At 36.9% G+C, this 24680-nt stretch overlaps 1 protein-coding gene across 1 annotated transcript in view; it reads right to left on the reverse strand.

Annotated features, from left to right (window-relative positions):
* The window catches only part of Cep350 (centrosomal protein 350), a 139839-nt gene that overhangs the window by 77176 nt on the left and 37983 nt on the right, over positions 1–24680 (reverse strand). Inside the window, exons 8-15 of the mRNA XM_051186011.1 lie at positions 22115–22228; positions 17845–17991; positions 14924–15579; positions 13483–13604; positions 9893–10953; positions 8058–8199; positions 5688–5857; positions 3359–3545 (exon numbers count right to left, since the gene is read on the reverse strand). Coding sequence (XP_051041968.1) covers positions 3359–3545; positions 5688–5857; positions 8058–8199; positions 9893–10953; positions 13483–13604; positions 14924–15579; positions 17845–17991; positions 22115–22228 — 2599 coding nt within the window. The remainder of the gene's footprint in view (positions 1–3358; positions 3546–5687; positions 5858–8057; positions 8200–9892; positions 10954–13482; positions 13605–14923; positions 15580–17844; positions 17992–22114; positions 22229–24680) is intronic.

Below are 24680 nucleotides of genomic sequence, written 5' to 3' on the forward strand. Positions count from 1 at the left end.
GAGGTCAGAAGAGGACATTGGATTTCCTAGAACTGGAGTTACAGGTGGTTGAGAGCTATAATGTGGGTGCTGGGAACTGAACCCAGATCCTCTGTAGTGCAGTAAGTGCTCTTATCCACTGAGCCATCTCTCAACCATCTCATCCAACTATGCCACCTTAACATGACACAAACTGTGGCTAAAAGCTACCAGTTTGAGATGTTGCAGTAAAACTACTGTGACCTTCTTTTACCAACCTCCCACTCTCAGGGATAAAAGATTTATTCACTGTAGATCTTCATAACTTCAACATAAATCTTTTCCTTTCCTTTTTATGACAAAATATTTACCTTTCATTTAAAGAAAGCACTTTATAAATTGTCTTTAGCATATACAAATTAGCACCATTACTACCTTTCAGATGGAATCCATTATTAAGCAAAATAAGGTTTAAATGAACTCAAACATAAAAGCACTGGACAAAGGAATGAGTCACATGGAAGATGGGCCTGAATGGTATTTGATTATTCAGAACAGTATTACTTTAAAGAAAGAAGTCATTTATTTCTCCTTTACATGCAATATTTTACAACAACATTTGACCATAATTGAACCATGGAAAGCAAAACACTGTACAGAAGGAGACTACAGTCGACTTTATTTTTAGTACCTAAAAGAATTCTCATTTTAAATTCTAGAACACCAAACAAAAGAAGGACTCTATAGCTCACTGTATGATTTTATAAGATGAATTATATTTGCTTTGCAGAAAAGATGCCCTTAAACTACCATTTCAAATGATAAATTTCAGTGTTCTTAAATAAGTTAAAAGGTTTTAATTTAATTTTTTAATTCCTCCTTAACCAGGTTCAAATAATTTTATTCAATGTGAATCTACACAAATGAACAGCAGATGCAGACTACAGTATGGATCATTTATTAAGCTTAGATTTCATATTCTAGAAATGTTTAACTTTATAGATTTTTATCAAACTAAACTTTCAGAACATCTCTTACAGAAGGCTGAGCTTTTATGAATCCTGAATTCAGTGACAAAGCATTTTTTTTTTAAGATTTATTAATTTATTTTGTATAGTGTTCTGTCTGCATGTATGCCAGAAAAGGGCACCAGATCTCATTGCAGATAGTTTTGAGCCACCATGTGGTTGCTGGGAATTAAACTCTGAAAGAGCAGCCAGTGAGTGCTCTTAAAGGCTGAGCCATCTCTCCAGGCCCTACCAATGATGGTTCTGATGATACAACATGAAAGCAAGAAAAATGCTCATTTATATGTAACAGAAAAAGCAAGTTCCTTTAAAAAAAAAAAAAAAGATCAATTTGTGTCTTCAGAGCCATAGACTTTTAAATTTTTTTTACTTATTTTTATTATGTTTGTGTGTGTGTGTGTGTGTACATTCATGTGCACACACATATATGCTGTGTAATATTTTAACTAGGCAAAGAGGTGTTACATTTGTTTATACTGTGTAATATTTAACTGTGTTACATTTGTTGTTTCTGCTGCCTTTGTTAACAATGTAAAGATGTGCTACATTTATTTATGCTACATTTGTTTAATTGTGTAAAGATGCATTGCATTTGTTTTACCTTGCCTGCCTAAGGCACTTGATTGTCCTAACAAGAAGCTCAATGACCAATAACTAGGCAAGAGAAGGCTAGGTGGGGCTGGCAGGCAGAAAGAATAAGAAGGAGAAGAAATCTCAGCAAAGAAAAAGAAAAGAGAGGGAAGAAGGAAAAGAGAATGAGGGGGAAAAAAGAGGAACATGCCTAGGGCCAGAAGCTAGGCATCCACCAGCCAGATACAAGACACAGTGAAAGTAAGATACACAGAAGGAAAGAAAGGTAAAAAGCCCCAAGGCAAAACATAGATAAAGTGAAACAGTTTAAAGTAAGAGCTAATATAAGGCCAAGAATTAGTACTAAATAAGAAGTCTCTATGTCTTGATTTGGGAGCCGGGTTGGTGGCTGGAAAGAAAAACCCTGGTGCACACTTATATATTAGGTAGAAGCACACCTTCTACCATGAAGGTCCTGAGGAATGAACTCAGATCCTTAGGCTTAGCAGCAAGGTCTTTGACCTACTGAGCCAACTCATAAGCCCTCGATTTTATTTTTTGGTTCTTGTTTTTCAAAATGGGGTTTCTCTGTGTAGCCCTGGCTGCTCTGGAACTCACTTTGTACATCAAATTGGCTTTAAACCCACAGAGATCTGCCTGTCTCAGCCTCCTGAGTCCTGGGATTAAAGGTGTGCTCCACCCAACCAAGACTTGATTTTAAAATGACCAAAGCAATGCAGATATCTCTACATGATAGCAGTAACTTCAGAGAAAGCAATTGACTAAGGCTTATTTATAAGCAACACCCTAAATAAATGTATGTTGACAAAAGAAAAAAAAAATAGGCTGAGGCCATTGAGACAACAAAGAGGTAAAAATTACTTTCCACACAAACCTGATATCTTGAATTTAATCTCATAGCACACATCTTTAAAAAGCAAAAATGCTGGATGCAGTGGCACAATGCCCTACAGTGAGATGAGAAAGAGACAGGAAGAGTAGCCTGGAAGCTTAAAGGTCAGCTAACCTGGAGTTCAAAGTTAAAACATAAACAGCATGGCAGAAATAAGAGAGACTGCCTCAACAAGAAGGAAGGTGAGAACTGACTCCTTGGGAAATTGTCCTCTAAAACAAACAAACAAACAAACAAACAAACAGAGAGAGAGAGAGAGAGAGAGAGAAGTCAGCATGCATGTGCTCTCAACTTCAAAGCATTTTTTAAAGAATGAAAAATACAGTTATACAAATTCTATCATCAGTCTAAGAGCGACACTTCAGAGCTATGTTTGAGTGGTTTTAACTGCACAAGAGAAAAAGAGAGAGAGAAATAATTTCAACAACAAGATCAAAAGGATACTAAATAGTTATGTTTAGAGTGGAAGACACAATTTGTAGAAATGAAATGTTCTGTTGTGCTCCAAGTACACTCATGCAGCACTGAGTTCTTGAGCATTTCTCTATAGAGTAGTTAACCTCATGCACCCCAAGAAAGGAGAATGCTTTGACAAAGATTGAGCCACAAACAGTATGACAATGACTTCAGGAGAGAAAAATGGCTTGTGCTTGAGGCAAACAATTACTGGAGATGTTTTAACAGTTGCAATGAGGAATAACCACATGTTAAAACAATGTCTACAGCTATGAACAAGATTACCGTATCCTCCAGAAAATAAACAACTTTATACCAGTTCAAACATGAAAAGTAAACGGCCATGCTGAAATTTACCAAATTCACTGAATGTCAATATTGTAACTTCAATGATATGCAAACTGCAGCATAAAGAATATATACACTGCTTTACCTCATAGAATGCCCAGAAAGTTCTTCCAAAGTATTCTCAGTGTCCAGAGTCTGTTCATAGTCTTTAACAGCAAGTTTGCTGCCAGTCCCGAGTTTCTTTCCCTGATGAGAACCACGCTCTGAGTCAGACTGTATTTTCTCCTCATCAATAAATGAGCTCTGAGCATTTCCAGTGATTGAATCCAACCCTGTAAAATAAATTTTTGTAGGCAAATTTTCAACATTAGATTTACTGAGATAGCTGATAAAAAAAATTCAGTAATAAAAGTACAAATCAGAATATTTAAAAATTAGTTTATATTTAAACTGATTTTCCATATCTAAAATAAAGCAATTCATTTTTCTGCCTCCATTTAAGGAAATGGATATTATGGTACATGGATGTAAATCCAGACTCTGATATTCTACATACCTGAAGGACCTAGATTAGTCAAATATACAGAAGAAGCAAAGGCTAACAATGGCTGGGGAGAGGGAATGGATATGTGGTGATGATGTCTGCGATGACAAATGTAGACTTAATGTCACTGAACCATATTGCCTGAAATTGATTTAAATGACTGGGTTTTTGTTTGTTTGTTTTCAAGATGTGTAGCCCAGGCTGTCCTCTATCCCACTATGTAGCTGAGGAAAACCTTGAACTTCTAATCTTCCTGTCTCTACCTCCTGAGTACTGGGATTACAAAAATGCACCATCACACCACATATTATTTGTGTGGGGATCAAACCTAGGGCTTGTATATTCTAGACAAGGACACATATTCTACCAACTGAATTACTTTCTCAGCCTAATACAATTCTAGTGTGTATTGTTGTTGTTATTATTATGGCATTATTATTATTATTATTTTGGTTTTTCTAAGACAGAGTCTCTCTATACAGCCCAGCTATCCTAGAACTCACTATATAGACGAGGCTGGCCTCAAACTCAAAGATCCATCTACTTCTGCCTCAGGAGTGTTAGGATTAAAAGCATGACCCAAAACACCCAACTATGTATATTACTTTACCACAATGAAACTATAAAATGTAAGCATTGGAGTCTTTACACATAGAAATTACAGACAATTAGAACTTTTTCAAATATAGTTTCTTATACCAACCAGCTAGTTTCTTCCTGAATTCCAAGTCTCAATTAGGGAAAAAAAAAATATTAAGAAAGAAAGATAGAAAGAAAGATCACTCAAAAGCTTGAAACCATTTTGTGAGCTTAAGAAGCTTTTGCATGATCACTATATCTCCCTAGTTGTAGGTCTATAGACCAAATATGGGGCTGAAGAGATGGCTCACTGGGCAAAATGCTTGCTACCCAACCATGAAGACCCATGTAAAACCAGGCATGGTAGCATACATCTGTAATCCCAGCATGTGAACAGTAAGGTGGAAGAAGAGAATCTTCAGAAGCTCACAGGTCAGCTAGCTTACTGTACTCACTGTCAATCATCAAGAGACTCTGTCTCAAGGTGGAAGGGAGAAATAAACCCAAGGTTGTAGGCTGACCTTCACACACAGACACGTATCATACATACACACATAGTGATTCTTCTTCTTCTTTTGTTTTTTAATAGAGTAGAACTACAGACATTAGCAGGTATCTCAATCATTCAAAAAATGTACTGGGTGACAACCAGGGGCAGCTACTATGCTAAGTACTATGACACACACATTATTCCAGTAATTTCTCATGTTCTTCAGAATCACCATATGAACTCTTGTCCGCTTTACTGATGAGAACTGCATTTGATGATGCTTAGAAATCTAGATGATATACTACCAAGTTCTTTGTTTAACACAATTACAAAGCATTATTGTTTGCATAATATTATTTTTGTTTTAAAAAAAAGTGTGTGTGGCTTCATGAATATATTGGAAAAAGTCATCAAAAATTACATTAGTAGTTACCTTTGAACAGAAGAATTAAGCATGACTTGTATTTCTTTTTTCAAACTTTTATTTATTAGTGTATGTGTATAAAAGAGAGAATGTGTGTACACATACAAGAGTGCCACAGTGCATATATAGGAGGTCAGAGGACAATTCTGTGTCCTCTCTGTTCACATTTATATGGGTTTCGGGGATCAGACTTACATATCTGAAATTCTTAAATTTTTAATTATGTATTTATGTTAAAAATACAAAATGAAAAATACAAAATTAAAGAACACAAAATACATTAAAAAGTTTGACAAAAGATACAATTACAAATGTGAATGCTACATACATTATCAAAAATAAATTCATCTACTACTTACAGAATCAAACTATAACTATAGGTCACTACCACAAAAACAGTGAGAAGAGAAAAACTCATCAAGCAAAACTCTACTTACAGTCTATTTTTTCCTTTCTTCCTTTCTTTCCTTTAGAAGTAGATGAACGAGATGATACAGCAGACTGAGCTCCTGAGGAATGCTGAGAGGTAGCGTCCACAGAGGAAAGTTCAAAGACAGACTTTCTGCTGGAATGGTCCTCCTGAATGTCTAAGTTGCTACCACCAATTCTGGCAAGGAGAAAGTAACAGGTTAAAGAAAAAAATTAAATGTCTGAGGTCACATTTTTTTTTTCCAGAGGGGCTCTGAATACCTTGAGCAGATGCCACAAGCAGAGCTTACCCTCTTGAGTAGAAAAAGCAACAACATCAAATGTATAACAAAAGGTACACAAATTAAACAGTGGCAGACATACCAACAAATAGTGTAAATATCTATAATCCTTTCATCAGTGTTAAAAGGTTCTCTATGGTTCAGTTTACTACTCAGAAGATTTTCAGATGAGTTGTTTAATGAAGTGAAACCAAATAAAATAATGTTTCAGGCCTGGAGATGTAGGTAGCTTAGTTGGCAGTATCGGTATGCATGAGACCTGGGCTTGGTCCATAGGGCCCCAGAACCTAGGCAGGTGGACCAGAAGTTCAAGGCCAACCTGAGCTACATAAGCCCTATCTTAAAAAGTGAAAAGAAAAAAGAAAAAGAAAACACAAATATTTCAGATATGAGAAAAAAATATGATGGGAAAATGTGGTCTCGATTTCTAGTCAAATTTACACTTTTATACAACATAATTATGTTTCCTCTTAAATTCTTAGAGAAGAGAAATTTAATATATTCTTTAACAGTATAATGCATCAAAAAACATGTTGATTGATGATCTTAATCTTACCACAATTAAATCCATTAAAAAACTTAATTTAAATATTTAATCCTTGGGTTCAATTTTTTCTGAAGATTTATTTATGTGTGTGCTGTTTTCATGTTCCTCAGAAGAGGGAGTCAGACTCCATTGCAGATGGTAGCAAGCCACCATGTGAGTGCTGGGAATCAAACTCAGGACCTCTGCATGAGTAGTCAATACTCTTAACCACTGAGCGATCTCTCTAGGCCCATTCCTCCTTGGGTTCAAATTTTAAACTACAATTTTTCTGTTATACTTTTATGAATATTCATGTTTACTACCCCAGCTAATGGAAAATCACAACTAATTTTTATAATATTATTTAATCATTTTATGGAGGCTATACTTTGTGATACATAAAAAAGACAAAGAATTATAAATCTGTATGGTAATTTAGGGAACAAAACTCTAGAAAAGTCAAATTCATTTGGTGGTTTTGTACAATTTAACCTCTGTTCTTCCATGTCCTCTCTAAAACAGGTACTCTTAGCATGTATTTCCCAAATCAGGCTATTGTAAAATAAGCTATACAAGCAAAGTCCTTGCATCCCTTCAGTGTCTGGCACATTAAGGGCCCAATAATCATCAGTTGTTGTAATCTACTTTTTCAAAGCTTAAATGTTGAGGGGATATCAAAGTTTTAGATGTTTTCTTGATTTAAAAAAATTATTACTTTGGATCACAAAGTTAAATATCTACCTTATTTTCCTCATCTACCACAAAAACAAATTTTTATACTTCTTATATTAATATGTAGTGATAATTTTGTTTATGATCTAATAAAGCTTACCTGAAGATCAGAATGCAAAGAGGCCAAGCAGTGGTGGCACAGACCTTTAATCCCAGCACTTGGGAGACAGAGGCAGATGGATCTCTGTGAGTTCAAGGCCACCCTGGGTTACAAGAGAGTTACATGAGATCAGGTGGATCATCCCTTCGGACTGAGTGCTGGTAGAGGTGACAACTCTCTACGGGCTGGCTGCTTTGTTCATCTGATCTTCAGCTTGAACCCCAATATCTGCCTCTGGATTTTTATTATTTGTGCTACATATGTATGTTGCAAGACTGTTTGCCAATGCTATCCTCTGTAGGGAATTCACAGATTGACTTCTAATCTGTATTAGGTCCTGCTTAAGTATTCTCTGTTCCACTCAACAGTGTGGTGGCACACTCGGGTAACCCCAACATTTGAAAACTGGAGGAAGGAGGATCAAGACTTTAAGATCATCCTTGGCAACATGAGACTCTATCAAAAAAGAAAAGAAAAATGTGTATTTCACTAAATATCTGTAACGACTTGTGAGGTAAGCAGGTTCTACTATTTTCACCATTATGCACAAATACAAACAAGTGCTAATCAAGGAGCCAAGCATCAACTCGGGTAGTCTGCACGCAGATTCTGGTCTATAACCATACATCCTTTAATGTCAGTCAACAAGCAAGAGGTAACTTATATTCTGACTGGAGTCCTCATTTATACACTTTTTCCTACTCAAAACTTTATTCCATATTTGCTATCAAATTCTTACTGAGATTCCAGGGTTGGTTTTTTTTCTGTCAATGTCCCACTTCCTGGAGAGGAGACAAAATCATCTTCATAAGAAATACTGCTGAGTGGGGTTGTGGTGGCATTGAAAGGCCGTGATGCTGATGTTCCTCTGTCTTCAAACCCTACCAAAAGAATTGTGGTGTGGTTAAAAACAAAATGAGATTTAGACCTACAAGCAAAGCATTCTCCAGCATGGAGTTATTAATCTAAAAGAAGGGACAATTTCATTTGCTTTTACAGTTCATCTTTTCAGCTTGCTATCTTACTAGCCATATAAACTTTTGTTGTTGTTGTTTTGGTTTGGTTTGGGGTTTTTCTGAGACAGGATTTCTCTGTGTAGCCCTGGCTGTCCTGAATGTGGCTCTGTAGACCAGGCTGGCCTTGAACTCACATAGATTTGCCTACCACTGCTTCCTGGGTGCTGGAATTAAAGGCATGGGCCACTATGCCCAGCTGCCTTCACTTCTTATTAGGAAAACTTTGAAAATAAATAAGCATAATGAAACTACTGTATCAATTACTAGCTTTAACAATGACCCCTACAAAAAGCAAGCTAGTTTCAATTAAACAATCTATTTCTCTCTTCTACTGTGATCCTACAGATTATTTTGAGGCAAATCCCAAATAACATATTTCATCTCCAAATACTTTAATATAACTATAAATTTTAATGATGATCTAATATAAGAATTTAAGAATGAAACCAATTTTCTTATTAAGAAATAAGAATGTCAAGATGGAGAGATGACTCAGCAGTCAAGAGCACTGACATTCTTCCAGAGGATCTGGGTTCCACTCTCAGCACCCACAGAGCAATTTACTATCATTGTAACTCCAGCTCCAAGGGCATCAAAACTCTCTTCTTGCCCTGATAGCACCAGGCACACACAAACATTCAGGCAAAACACCCACATACATAAGATAAAATAATATTAAATAAAAATACTGATTTAAGCACTTTGCTTTTCATCAAAAGAAAATGAAAAAGCATTAGAGTAAGAAGAAATTTACATGACAACTGCCCTTGTTTGCTTGCTGTGATAAATACTGTAACTAAAAAAAGCCTGGAGAGGAAAAGCCTACACTCCCAGGTTACAATCCATAACTGAGGGAAATCGAGGAGGAACTCGACCAGGAGCAGAAGCAAAGGAAGGCTGCTTACTGGCTTGCTCTATTGCTCACAGGCTCAACTTCAGGTAGTGTTTTGTTTTATTTTGAATACAGCCTAGGCCCACCCACATAGGGATAGTACCACCCACAGTGGGCTGGGCCTTTCTATATCAACCAATAAAACAAGACAATGCTCCACAGACACACCCACAGGCCAGTCTGATCTAAGCAAATCCTCCAGAAAGGTTCTCTCATCCCAGGTGACTCTAGTTTGTGTCAAGTGAAAATAAAAACTAACCACAACCACCACCAATATAAATAAATATAAGTAGCTAAACAAAAGAGAAGAATTATTAATACATAACTTGTCGCAAGATCATGAAGTGCCTCAATGTGAATTTTAGGAAAACACAATGTAATATCCAGCTAAGCAGAAGAACAGATGGAATCTATTCATTTGTCAAATAATTTGCTCCATTTATAGAGTGAAAATCTGCAACATGGAATTCTAAGGTTATGTTATTATACATTGGGTAGACTTTACCTATAATAAAAATAGAAAGGGACATAACTGAAGGAATTAACATTATCACAGGAAAAGAAAGCTGTGTTACAAGATTTCAGTATTAAGAGAGTCCATGGATTAAAAAAGAAAGAAAATTATGAAATAATTGTCTTATTATAGTATAAGTCTATTTTTCTCACCTTTTCCATATAGCTGATATGACTTGGTAAAAATATTAATGACACTGTGTGGACTTCCCTTTGCCAGTTCTTCCCATGGTCCCTTACTTTGTGTACCACCTATGTGGCCCAAAAGTGGCAAGAATTTTTCAGCTTCCTTCTGAAACTCTTTGATGGGTTCATAAGCATTTCTCTCTCCAGCACAGAAGTCTTTTTCCTTTAAAATTTCTGCTACCTTCAGAAGAGGCCGTGCATCCCGGCCTCCCTCTTCCTCAGAGAGACTCCCCTCGCTAAGAAGAGGCCCTTCACTGACTGAGTCTGTGCTGGAACAAAGAGATCTTTTGGCTCTTTCTTGAGAACAGGCTTGTATATCAGAACAGGAGGAGTCAGTCTGCCTCTTACACAACTGTGCCAGCAGCCCTCCTGGTTTAGGACTAGGAGATGTTATTCTGAAGCTTGATATGGCACTCTGAGGTCTAATCATCTCAGGAAGTTTTTTAAATTCACTAAGACTGCCTACACCAGGAAGATCATCATCAAAAGTTGCATGAGATACACAGGTTCCCAGCATCTTCTGAATTCGGGCAGAGAAAACATCTTCAATGTCCTCTTTCACAGGTGGACTGATAGCTTTAGTCCACAGTCCGTTCTCTTGAGGTGCCTGCTTCACATCATACTCAGTGTTCCACACTGACCCATAGTTAATGCTGGCCCCAGCTAGCTTCTTAGCTTCACTTTCAATCCTGCTAGACAGAGAAGCAGCTGTTGCTTTCAAAGCTTCAATACGATCCAGTTTACTCTTATATTGGCTGGTACTAGGTTTTAACAAGGCATCTGGATGAGGAGCTTGTGAGGTCAGATATGGTTGAGGTGTGAAAGTTAACGGTCCTGAAGCCTTATTATGACTCTTCTTGGCTGGTAAAACGGAGTCATAGTCCTTGTGCAAAATTCCTACATGCTCAAGATTCAAGAGATGGGAGAGTAAATTTTCAGCCATTCCAACAAGTGGCTGTGCTTGAGAACTGTGAACTCGTGGGCTCAACCTGTCAGGCTGCATCCATGTAGTTTCCATCAAGTCTCTTCTGGTAATAGAAATCACAATGTTAGTTAATAAGTAATCCATATGTGGTTTTGTTGTTTGTTTTTCTGCAGTGCTAGCAGCTGAGTCTAGAGCCTTGCTCATGCTGGGCCAGTATTCTACAATGAATCTATAGCCCCAGTCTAAACCATCATTTAAAAGGGAGAAAGGGGCTCTCTGATTATAAGAATACTATACAAATACTATACAAAAAGACAAAGGGTTGAGCGTGAGAGATCACTCAGAAAAAAAAAATCAATCAAAAAGCTATTGTTATCTTTGGTAGTTGGTTTACAATTACATCCTTGCTAACTTTATCTATGTGCATGCTGTGGTTTTGTTATGGCGTTTGCACAAAAATGGTATGCCACCATACTTTTGCAAACTGCTTTCTTCAAATAAGAGGTCTTATTTTTTTTTCCAATTCCCACTTACTATTCTGCAGACATGCCTCCTTAGAGCAATACCTCTATCAACCCTTTAAAAATGATAAAAGAGAAATGCTTAAGATTGCTTAATATCCCACCAAATGACTCAGCAGGTAAAGGCCTCTCTCATTCAAGCCTAGAGAAGCCAAATAAAGATGGAAGGAACTGACTTCACAAAGTTGTCTTCCGACCACAGCATGTGTGCCCAACATATATGCCCACAAACACATAACATATGGTACTCTATAAAAATGTACAATTTTAACTAAAAAAAAAATAGAAAACTTTAAATCAGAAGGAAGGAAGGGAAGAAGAGAAAGAAGTGGTGGAACTGGTGCAAAACAACAACCAACTTGTGTTAGGTTTGTTTCTTTGTTAGATGTTATCTATTATTATGTAGTGTTCTGCTTGCATGTACACCTGCAGGCCAGAAGAGGGCGCCAGATCTCTCTACAGATGGCTGTGAGCCACCTTGTGGTTGATGAGAAGTGAACTAAGAACCTCTGGAAGAGCAGCCAGTGTTAACCTCTAAGGCATCTCTCCAGCTCTTATTTTGTTTCTTAACATTATTAGAATCGGAAACTCAAAAGAGGGCAAAAATTGTAGGCATGACACAAGCCCAGTAGGTCTGACAATGATGACATGGATAGAAGTATCTAAACAAAAGTGTTCATTAAATTGGGAATTTATGATTAAGTTTAAAATACATTTAGAACATTACACAAATTATATATTTCTCTTACTAAGTACACAAATGGGTTAATAGTTCAGGCTTTTAAAGTCAGATTGCCAAAGGCAGGCAGGTCTCTGTGAGCTCAAGGCCAGTGTGGTTTACAAAGTGAATTCTAGGACAGCAAGGGCTACACAAAGAAACCCTGTCTTAAAAAACAAACAAAATTAAAGTCAGATTGCCTACATTCAAACCCACTTCCACAACTAATGTTTTGATTTTGAGAAGTTTTAATTAAAGTCTAGACTTCTCCTTTGTAGAACAGTAATAACAACAGTGCTTAGGGCTGTCAACATGCCTCAGTATTAAACTACTTAGCTAAAAGGCACAAGATCTGAGCTTCATCCTAGCACTACAAAACAAAATCGAACTAAAACCCAAACAGTGTTTTTCACTAAAGGGATTCCATCACCTCCAGGCCTACTTAACTAAGAAACATGAATGTTTTTGGGGGCTAGAAAGATGGCTGTGAGGTTAAAAGCACTTTCTTTTGGGATAAAGAGATGGCTCAGTGACTAAGACCACTGGCTGCTCTTCCAGAAGGCTTGTGTTCAATTCCCAGTGTCCACATCAGGCAGCTCACAGTAGACTGACCATCTCTGCAGACACCTGCAATGGGATGCACATACATACATACATACATACACACACACACACACACACACACACACACACACACACACACGCACATGCACACGCACACCTGTGTAATCAAAAATAAAAATCTAAAAAAAAGGTGCTTTTTACAAAGGACCCAGATTTGGTTCTCAGCACCTACACAGTGACTTGCAATGACTCACAACCATCAGTAATTCCAGTTCGAGGAGATGCTCTACTGACCTCCATCAGTACGAGGAAAATATGTGGCATAGGTACATACATGCAGGCAAATCACTCATATACATAAAATAAATAAATATAAAAAATAACTTAAATGTTATCAATATTATTGCCCTTTGGGTGAAAAAGGACCATGTATCTTACTACAAAATGGAAAGAGATCTGATTGGCATTTTTGCAGTCTCAAAGTGTTTCAAATCTTTTTTCTTCTCTAAATGGTTATTACTATAAAGTATAATTTAGAACCATCTATATCTTTCACTGTGATTTATCTATTCAAAAAACTTTATGTTGGGGTCAAAGGAGGCAAGAATAAAGCCACATGCATAAGGAACTGACATTGGCTGTGAATTAAAGGAAGGAAAAACTGAAAAACCAGAGGACAACATAGAGAATATAACTGTGTATCATGTTCAGGCCTTAGGTGAAGATATTTACCAAATATGAAGTAAGTCTTTCTCATAAAAAGAACCTCAGTCATCTCTCTCTCTATCTCTCTCTCTCCCTCTTTTCTTCCCTCCCTCCCTCTCTCTACCTTGCAAGAGGCTGTGGAGGTTCTGACAGGGACAGGTCACTGCTGGAAGATGCACTTGGAGGACGTTCCTGTACTTTGTTTTCTTTATCAGATTCTCCAGATGGTTGATACCCAGGTCTGACCTAAGAGAAAAGGACATCAAATTTATCTGTTTCTGATCACAAAGATGTCTCAAGTCACATATAAGAAACTTACTAAGTCACTTTAACTTAAAAAAAAAAAAAAAAAAAGGAGATCATAAAAGAGAGGCTTTCCCCCCACCTCAAATAAAATCACTTTATATTTAGTTGTGGGGTATAGCTCAGTGGCAGAGTTTTCTTATACTATACCAGGTAGTGGGTGGGATCCTGAGTAACTGAAAACCAAACACAACAACCACTACAATTAATAGCAAAATACCATCTAAAATCCAACAAGGACATTGTGATGGGTCAGTAATAACTGTCAATTTAACAGAAGTTAGATCAAAACAGAAATTAGGACATGGGCCTCTAGGCAGTCCTGTGAGGGATTATTTTGATTTTTGTTGAGTTGGAGAAACCTGCCCACTGTGTGTGGCACCATTCCCTGGCTAGAACTCTTAACTAATTAAATGGAGAAAGCAAGCTAAGCTCCAGCATGTGTCCATTACTGTTCCCTTACTGATTGCAAATGTCATGTGACCAAGCTCCTGCCACCCTGATTTCCCCTCCATGGTGGATTATTCCCTTAAACTATGAGCCAGAAATGAAATACGCATTAATATTGACAACATGATTAAGATAAAATAGTATCCTTCATAAACCTCAGGGTTTTTTTCATCTAAGAGGTAAAAAGAATATATATCGCCTTCTTGGATTTGTATTTACTGATGCTTGGAAGTAAAGCTTTTAAAAGAGTATGTAATACCTGAAACACACTTAGTTACCAGGCCTAAAAATATTAGCACTGGGTAGTGGTGGTGCATTCCTTTAATCCCAGCACTCAGGAGGCAGAGGCAGGAGGATTCTGTGAGTTCAAGGCTAGCCTGGTCTACAGCATGAGTCCCAGGACAGACAGGGCTACACAGAGAAACCCTGTCTCCCAAAACAAATAAAAATCATTAGCACAAGAATATGTCCTCACTTCAACACTGAACCCAAAACTAAATCATTTCACTAACATAATTTTGGTTGTGTATTATGTACTTAAATATCTGCTCAGTAATACAATAAAAACCAGGTAGGAATATCAGAAAGACAGAGATCATTGGTAACCAATGTTACAAAGTCTTCAGCTCTTAATTTCTATATGTTTCTCATTACTCTCTGCATGCAATACACTTCATGAAAGGTCTTGATTGCCCTAAGTATCAGAGCATGCCTAAGTGCTAGGGATGATAATTTTTCAATAGTTCTGAACAGCAAGCACGCCTTCCTCACCATGAATTGCCCCCACTTTGTGTTCCCATCTCTACTAGTACCTGTGTTTCCTGTGTAACATGCTGATGAGCTGGCTCTTCAAGCAAAGTCTTTTCTAGCAGCAATTTGGAGTATGTTTCCTGCAACCGCCTGGGGACTGATGGGTCAGGAGGCACAGCTTTTACTTTAGTGAAGGCTTCCCTCTGTCTCCGGTAGAGCTCCTGTAGCCGTTTGTTCTTCTGTTCCGTGGCCTCCTTTTGAGCCTTCTTCTCTTCGTTTTGCTTCCTTCTCCTTTCCTCCTGCTGTCTGACAATGTACTGTCGCACCTCATCTGTATCATAGTGGCGCTTTTTGGAGATCACAGGGGGATCCTCATTAGCCGTTATTTTGTCAGGCTTTCTTTTCACTGGGCTGTGACTTCGAGGCACTTGTACAGGTGCCGATGACTTCTGATTCTGTAACTCTCCACTATCTTGCCTCACAGTTTGAGCTGCAGAATCTAGCTGTAAGTCATCAAGAATGCCACGAATTTCAACTGGCAAAAAATCCTTGTTTAAGGCAGCGTTTTCCTCCTGCTTATTGTCTGGAAGGGATGGAGCTGATTTCACTATGTTATTTTCAGACCGAGCTCTACTTCTTGAACGTTCTGAGCTTCGTGGAAGATGTTTATGTGAAACATCCAACTTGGGGTCGGATTCTGCTCTTCCAATATGGCCTCCTGCAATGCACAGACTGTTATTTATACTAAAACTCCAGAATCATTCCTAAGATTTATTGTACTAATAAGAAAATTAAGGAATTTTCCTTTATTTTAAACTCAGATTCAAAAAGAATGTTATCAAAATAAACTCCCTTTTTTATCAGTAAAAGAGTTTCATTTAACCTCTTTTCTATATTTTTTATAATACATCTTTCAGCATTTTTGTAAAAAAAGACAAATAGGCAAATATTATAATTGGTATGGAATAAGTAACATGAATATGTAATTATCTTATACATGCATGTTTAATTTTTCTCCCTTTTCAAAAATTTTACTTAAAAAAGTCAATACTCTTACCACCAGGATTTAAAAAAAAAAAGAAGCCAGGTGTGGTGACATGCACCTATAATCTGAACACTGGGGAGGCAGAAGCAGAAAGATCAATGTCCTTGGCCACAGAGTTAAGTTCAGGCCAGCCTGTGCTATATGGGAGAACGCCTCCAAGCAACAACAAAATCTAACCAGGAAAACACCTTAGAAATCTTTTTAAAAGTTAATAATTTTAAATGTTTTGAAAAGATCAAACTTGGAGCTGGAGAGAAGGCTCAATGGCTAAAAGAAATATCTGTACTTTCAGAAGACCTGGGTTTGATTCTCAGCACTTACAATGGCGCTCCCAGCTGTCTGTAACTCCAGTTCCAGGGGATCTGACATCCATTTCTAAGACCAGACACACATGTGGTATACAGGCAAAAACAACCATACAAATAAAATAATGATTTTTTTTTTTTTAGGAAAGATCAAACTGTACCAAATATACTAATAGAAACATGGAAAATACTGATTTATTTCTAAAAATTCTATACAATACTGACTCATTTTGCAATTAGATGATACCATATTTAGATGAGTTTATCAGAGAACTTCTTTAAGCTTAGATATCTGTTGATAAAGAAAAGATTAAAATTGGACTCCTACATATCACATCTTAGGAACATCTATAAAACAAATCTCAAAAATATCTTAAAAGATTATTTTGGTATTCTAAACATTTTTTAGAAAACAAGGATCAACTTCAGTAAGAAGCATAAGAAACATATAATATTCCCTTCTATTAATATAATATATCTTTCAGGTAGCCTGGGATTGCTCTCTGTATGGTGTGAGTGCTAGATATTAAAAGCACTGCCTACTTCCTAGGGAATATCACCTGCTGATAAAAGTTGAACCTCTATGGCTCTCCAATGAATAGTAGAACACAATAAAAACATTATGTATGCAAGCAACCATTCTATCATCTACTATTTGCTGGCATGGCTTAATGTCAGATTGAGAATATGTATGAGTTCACTTGCAAGATAAAAGAAACAAAGAAAAAGAAATATAAAGTATATATTGACTCAATATATTAACTCAGAGTTGATGACATTTCTTGCTTAATTGAGTCCAGGAACTCAAATTAAGTGAGGTCAATTTCACTACTGAAAAGGAAAGAAAGCACTGACTGTGGGATTTTATGTTTCATTTCTAAAAGTTAGTGTTTATGGAAAACATAACTACTTATTCTTTCCTTTCCTTTGTGTGTGTGTGTGTGGGGGGGGGGGGGGTATGTGGTGTTTGTGTGTGTCTGTGTGTATGGTGTGTGTGTGTGGTGTGTGTGTGTGTGTGTGTGTGTGTGTGTGGTTGTGTGTGGTGGGTGTGGGGGTGTGTGGGAGGGGGTTTGGGGAGGTGTGATGTGTATGTGTGTACTGTGTGTGATGTGTTGTGTGGTTTATGGGTGTGTGTGTGTGGGTGTGGTGTGAGTATGTGTACATTTGTGTGTGCATGCACATTTTTATGTTTAGGCATACATGTGTGGATATGCATGTATGGGGAGGGAGGTATGTGCATATGAAAGCCAGGGTTGATATTAGGAATCTTCCACCATATTCACGGAGGCAGGGTCTCTCAGTCATAACAAGAGCTCACTTACACAGCTAGTCTTGCTAATCAGCTTCCTCTAAGGATTCCCTTCTGAGGCAGGAATTACAGGTGGACCACTGGGGACCTGAACTCTGGTCCACATGTTTACAGAGTAGGCACTTTAACCACTGAACCATCTCCTGGGACTCATAACATTTAAATCAATGTACTTTAAAAAAAAAAAAATTGAATTTGAAGGTCAAATTTAAGAGAGCCTTGAATCTTAAAACAAATGTAGCTAGCCTGACTACACACCTCAGCAAATGGTAATTAAAGAAGCAACCTTGCTTTTTGCAACAATTTTAACCAATATCCTCTCACCAAATTTAGCCATTCTTTCTCTTCCACTTCTGTCATTTGATGCTGGTCTTCGCTCTTTTTGCTCCATCTTGGGCGCAGGTCCCAGAATCTTCTTTACTAATTTTTGTCCATCTCGCCAAGAAGACGTACTTATCAAACGACTACTACCTAAAATATAATTGCACCACATTTAAAAACTTTCATTTTATCTCTAAGGAGGATATTTACTTGGTCCTGTAGGTTTTACAACCTAAGTCAAAAGGTCTGCCATTAAAAGTGTATTTTTTAGAGGTCAGAGAGATGGCTCAGCAGTTAAAAGCACTGGATGGTCTTCCAGGAACTGAGTTCTATTCTCAGCACCCACATGGAGGCTCACAACAACCTGCAACTCCAGTTCCAAGAGGTCCAGCATCATCTTTTATCCGCTGTGAGTACTAAACACAACAAGCATACATGTAGGCAAAACACTCATACATGTAAATAAAAATAAATTTTAAAAATTTAAGTAAATCATCATATTGGTTAACAAATTTGATCAAATCTTTTAAAAAATTACATTTATTTTTTGGAGGTAGGGAGAACAAGCAACAGCACAAATCATGAGGTCAGAGAACAACTTGGGGTAGTCAGTCTAGTTCTTTCTCTCTTTTCACCACATGGTCCTAGGAGTTAAACTCAGGCTATCAGGCTCGGTAGCAATCATTTTGACTTACTGAACCATCTTGCTGCTGTCTGTATAAATCTTGATTTGCCTCCACATCTCAAATAAGAGAAAACACTTTTAAAATTAAGTACCAAATCACAATGATTCTTGAAATTTCAAATCACTACCTAAACACAGCACATGGCAAAAACATGCCTGCTAAACAAATGAAGGCTTAATCCAAACACAGGGATAAAATTTTGAAACATAAAAACAGGGGTAATCACTTTTATGGGGATAGTACTATGAAAACTTTCATATTTTACAGTTATATCCCATAAGAAGACATTACAATAATACAATAAAAAAATTAATATTTTAGACTGTCCTTAACCATAAAAGTTTATAAAAACAAAGGTAGGCTACAATAAAGTTATTTACTAAGAGGAAAAAAGTTTCATTGGTTTCAGACATAAGAAAATTCAAATAGATCATCCTAAAATAGCAACATAAAAAACAGTAAATAATGTTTACAAAATAGAAATTATAAAAAAATGAACACTGAATTAAATGCAAAATAACATGACAAATAGGAAGGCAAGGACTATATGTATTTCATTTTTAATAACAAAAAAAAAAGGTGGAGTGAAGCAAAGTGTAGTGCTATAGTATATTTTGCACTTTCAATCTCAGAACTCAGGAGGCAGAAGTAGGTAAGCCTCTGAGTTCCAAACCAATCTACATAGGAAGTTCCCAGCCAATAAAGGCTACAAAATTAGACCCTTCCTTAATACACAAATAAATTTTAAAAATAAAAAATTATAAAAATTTTATATATACAAAAACAGTTCAGGTGTACAATAATTAAAATTACACTACTATCACTTTAAAACTACTGTATGGACACAATAAATAATACATGTAATAAAAATTTTAAATACTATTCAGAAACACTTAAACTAACACTAGTACTTTTGTTTGTGTCAAAATAATAGTTTTGTTTTCTTGTATGTTTCTGGTTCCTATTATATGAAAGACATTCCATTAAAAATTTCTTTTAAAGGAGCTCTAATTTAATAGTTTAAATGGAAATATGAGTAACAAGTACACTAATTACAAAATTGAATTAAAAGTATGTTCTGCCTAATTTAAAACATGTATAAGCAAACATGTAGGTGTGTGTGTATATGTGTGAGTACATGTGTGAGCATATGTGCATGTAGACATACACAATGGCACTGTGCACATAAGAAGGTCAGATGAAAACTTTAGATGTTAATCCTCACCTTCTATATTCCTTGGTTTTTCTGTGTTTTTTCAGGTTTTCCAGTGGCATGTGCTAGGGTAGTTCATCCAGGAGCTTCCAGGTATTATCTACACCTAATATCTCCCACAGGAGCACTAGGATTACAGGCTACTGCTACATATCTGACTTTTATGGGGGTTTTGGGAATCCACTGATTCAGTCCCTGATTACTTTAGAAATGCCTGTGTACTTTGCTATGAGCCATAAACAACAGGTCTAAAGTGTTTAAAGAGTTCTAAGCTTATTGCTCAATCAATAAAAAAAACTTTATATTCTTATAAAATGAAAGAACAAAAATCTTTGTAATTTTACCTTAGTTTACTGACTCAAAACTAAACAAGCATGAGTTCATGGGCAGTTATTTATAAATGTTGGTTTTTGAAAACGTTGTGTGGTAGGAGCTGGAGAGATGGCTCAGCAGTGACAGCACTCACTGCTCTGTGGAGGACTCAGGTTGTCCTCTGTACCCACATGATGACTCACAACAGTCTGTAACTCCAATTTCAAGGGATCTGAAGCCCTCTTCTGGCCTCCAAGGGCACCAGCCATTACAAATGGTATACAGACATACATATTGACAAAATATCCAGATACATAAAATAAAAACTAAATCGTGGCCTTCTGAAATAGTCTAATAAAGTAATTTTAAGAAGATGACTCTTGCTAGTAAACTATTAATATAGTTTTAGTACATTTAACACTGTTCCATTTAGGTTAATGGCAAGTGCATACAGACAAAGGAGACTATCACAAAACTGGGTAATACAATTTCTGTACTTCACTACAAAGGATGCCTCTGACAGAATTACATAGTGTCATTTTTAAATGATTTTATACTTAATTTAATTAACATTGAGATAACTCATTTTCTTGTAAAAACAAGTTTTTTTGTACAGAACTAGTACTATTCTATTACTACATCTGAAGTTAATCACAAAATATGCTATCATTCTAATGATTAGTCCATTATCAGAAAGATAAAGGCCTGATCAAACACATCACCTCATTATTCTTTCTCTGTTCCTCATAAGACCTTGGGATTCCTTATCAAAGCACATGTCACACTTTGTTTCTAACTGTACCTCTAAGGAATTCTTTGTCTTGCTAACCATGTTATTGCCTAAGCTGAACACATCATACCACCACACATACATCTGCTGCCAAAAAACATGATAATGAGTGATGCATCAATTCAGCATGTCCTGAAACTTAAAGTGACCAGTTCTCAAACTGTCTCTAATATTTCATGGTCAAAACATACTCTCTGAATGACATTTTGGGACAGCTAGAAACTGGAAAGCATATCACACATGTGAGAAATACTGCATGCAGCATTTTCTAGTATTATTTCTTTTAATTCTCACAACAGCCCTGTGAGTCAAATGCCACTGACCGTATCCTTTAAATATGAGGAAACAGAGTCATATGAAAATTAACTCATGTGCCAAAGAAAGTTAGCTATAATATAAATTCAAGCAATCTGAATCAAGGTTGCCATGCAATCATTATTGAAGTAGAAATATCTTGTTTTCCTAGTTTTATCTAGTCTTTGTCTAGTTTAACCATTACTGGCAAGAATACTGGAGTTCTGATGTGTACCTTTAAAGGCAATCATGACCAATCTCCTTGTAGAAAAAAGATCCCTCATGGAAAACATATGGCGTGTTTCTATTGAAAGATACTAGAAAAAACTTTTTGAGGTGACAAATATTTTCACTATCTTGAACATAGGTTGGATCCAACATTTCTTCACTGTAAACTAGATATGACTTACAATCACCACAGAAACACACCTCTGGTTATGCTATGATGGTGTTTCCAGAATGGTTTAGCAGAGGAAGGAAGCCCCATTCTGAATGTGAATAGCACTACTCTATGTGGTAAGGGCCCCAGACAGAATAAAAAGGAGAAGGTAAACTAAGTCGCAGATTTCATTTCTCCTGCTTCCTGTCTGAGGACGAAATATGTCCATCCACCTCCTGCTCTTGCCATTGCCTTCCCTGCCATGACTAACTGCACCCCAAAACTGTGAGCCAAAATAAGCCCTTCCTTCCTTTAGCAGGTTTGTCAGGAATGTTTTCACAGCAGTACTGATATGATAAACAAATGGTTTCATAGAGGTATACTATAAGAACCCTTTCAAATTGTATATTCTAAATATGGACAGTTAATGCTATCAACTATACACCAACAAAACTCAGGTATATAATATTAATTACATATATAACAGACTAAATTTTCATACATTTCTAACAATGAGAACATCTGGTAAGATTTATATATAGAGAGAGTCCATTTCCATATTACCCAACTTTAAACTGAACAAAATACTAAAAACCAACCTGTTTTGCATTCTGCATTTGACAACTGTGTTACTTTTTGGATTTTTCGTACTGGCTTGACCACTTTCTTCTCTTTACTTTTTTCAGCAGGCTTCTCTTTTACAGAGTTATCATCTGAAATGCATAAATATTGACAGTCATATTATGGTCCCATCCAGCACCTACCTCTCGAAATGAAGAAACACAGTTGCAGGGGCCCCTCCTTTCTGCAGTTTCAGTTACCCAAGATCAATTGAGATCTGAAAACATTAAGTGGAAATTTCCAAACATAAACAATTCATGTTATAAATTGTGCATCATTCTGAATAGCATGCTGATATCTCTTCCTATCTAGCTCCAGACAGACAGACTAGGGCATGCCTTTGTCTAGAATGTTCATACTGATAGGCTTCCCACTGTAAGAAACACAGTAGCCATCTCTGCTATTAGACTATTTCTTCAGTTGTATCATAGAGCTTGTTTTCAAGTAAGCTCAATTTTAAAAGCCCCAGAGCTCAAGAATAGCGCCAGCAGTAAGATTATACCAAAAAGAAGCTATACAGTACAGCTATCCAGGGAAAGGTCACACTTGTCAAATTAGTGAAGAAAAACTATATTCTATATTTGATAAGATCTACAGCAAGTTCATCTTTTATACCTAGTTTATAAATTAAGTACTATAAAAAGTATGTATAAGGAAAACTAAGTATAAATAGGGTTCTGCACACTTCAGCTTCCAGCATCCTTGGTGGTCTTAGAAGTATGAGAGAAAAGCCTTCACTGGGGCTATGTCAAGCCCTCCCCTGGAAAGGGTTAAAGAGTACCACTACTCCATTGTTAGGAACCCTCATGCAAAGCAGAAGTCTAGTGTGAATGCAATGAACAAAGAGAACAGTGGGAACCCGGGCTGGAGATCCTGACCACAGTCAGATGAGGTGATAGGTTCTCAAAGCTTTCCTGTTTAATCATCAGTAAAATGGGACATCTGTGGAACATTGAGCAAAGGAGAGTCACAACTTAAACACAACTTTATCACTCTTACTCTGACAGACTCATTAAAAGAGCCAGCAGTCAGGAGACCAGTTAAGAGGGGACTTGGAGAACTCAGGCGACAGACAGACTGGGGGTGCCTTGATTTAGGTAACAGTGACAAAGACAGTGCAGATTGTTATACCATAGAAACAATTTTACAATAGAACAGAAAATATGAAAGAGCCTGGAAGTGGTGGCGCATACTTTTAATCCCAGCACCCAGGAGACAGAGACAGATGGATCTCTGTGAATTCGAGGGCAGCCCGGTCTACAAAGCTACACAGAGTAACCCTGTCCCCCCCCCCAAAAAAAAGGAAAATATAAATATGAAGGGAAATGAAGAAACATGGGAAAGGGCATGAAAAGTTACATAAGATGTGGGTCTGAGCAAGAGTAGCTGATATGAAGTGACAACTAGAGCAGCAAGGTTAAGTGACATGTCACAACCACATTGAGTAATCTCAATTTAGACATTAAGTTTGAGGGGTATAGTTAACAGGTTGATAAAAGTTTGAATTCAGGAAGGAAGTCTCAACTAGACACACAGTCGTGGGAATATTTGTAAGAGAACTATTTCAGGTGTTAAGAGTACATATGCTTTCCTTGTAGGCCTTTTAGATAAGTAAGCAAGAAGAGAAGAAAGATGACAGGGTAGGATAAAAAAGAAGAAAAGAAAAAGGAACAGGTCGATTTAAAAGAAAACAATGCTTCTAGCAAGCCAGGTGAAGAATTTCAAGGAAGAGGAGGTTAATGGATCAAACCCTGCTGAGCAACGAAGATGACAAATGGACATTAAACACTGCATATGGCAAAGTGAATGTCATTAATAAGCAAAACCCCAAACCAAAACGTTTTGTGTGTGTGTGTGTGTGTGTGTGTGTGAGAGAGAGAGAGAGAGAGAGAGAGAGAGAGAGAGAGAGAGGGAGAGAGGGAGAGAGAGGGAGAGAGGGGAGGGGGGGAGAGAGAGAGAACAAGAGAGAGAGACTATCTGTGTGCAGAAGACAAATCAAAGACCAATAGTATAAGGAAACTTTTGCTGCTTTACTCTCAACAGAAAGAGAAACAGGGCAGACACTGGAGAAAAAGCCAGAGGTATTCATTCTACTATGTTGACTGCTATGATATAATGTGTGATATAATGATATAATATGAAAGCAAGATGGGATAATATACTTACAAACACAAGGGCAAATGTAACAAAACACAGGTAGAGACAGAAAGGTTGGTTTATCCACCATTAAAAAAGAAGGGTACAGTATAACCTCTTTAGTAGTCTCTGACATATTCTCCCAGGCTATGACACTGTCCCATGATGTGTAGTTATTGCCACTTCTTTTTAAGATGAGGAAACCAAGGATGAAAGGTTATGTAGCACAACAATAAATAAATAGCAAAGCCAGAATGTACAGCCCTTTTAATTTGCCACATGAGAAACGTATTTAAACACAGTGTTTAGCAAAATGAGGAAAACAGAACTGGACATTTAATTCCACCAATATATATAAATATAAATATTTATATTTATATATATTTATATTTAAGTTGATTTTGACTT

Source organism: Phodopus roborovskii, unplaced genomic scaffold, assembly GCF_943737965.1.
Source record: "Phodopus roborovskii unplaced genomic scaffold, PHOROB, whole genome shotgun sequence".
Classification (NCBI taxonomy): domain Eukaryota; kingdom Metazoa; phylum Chordata; class Mammalia; order Rodentia; family Cricetidae; genus Phodopus; species Phodopus roborovskii.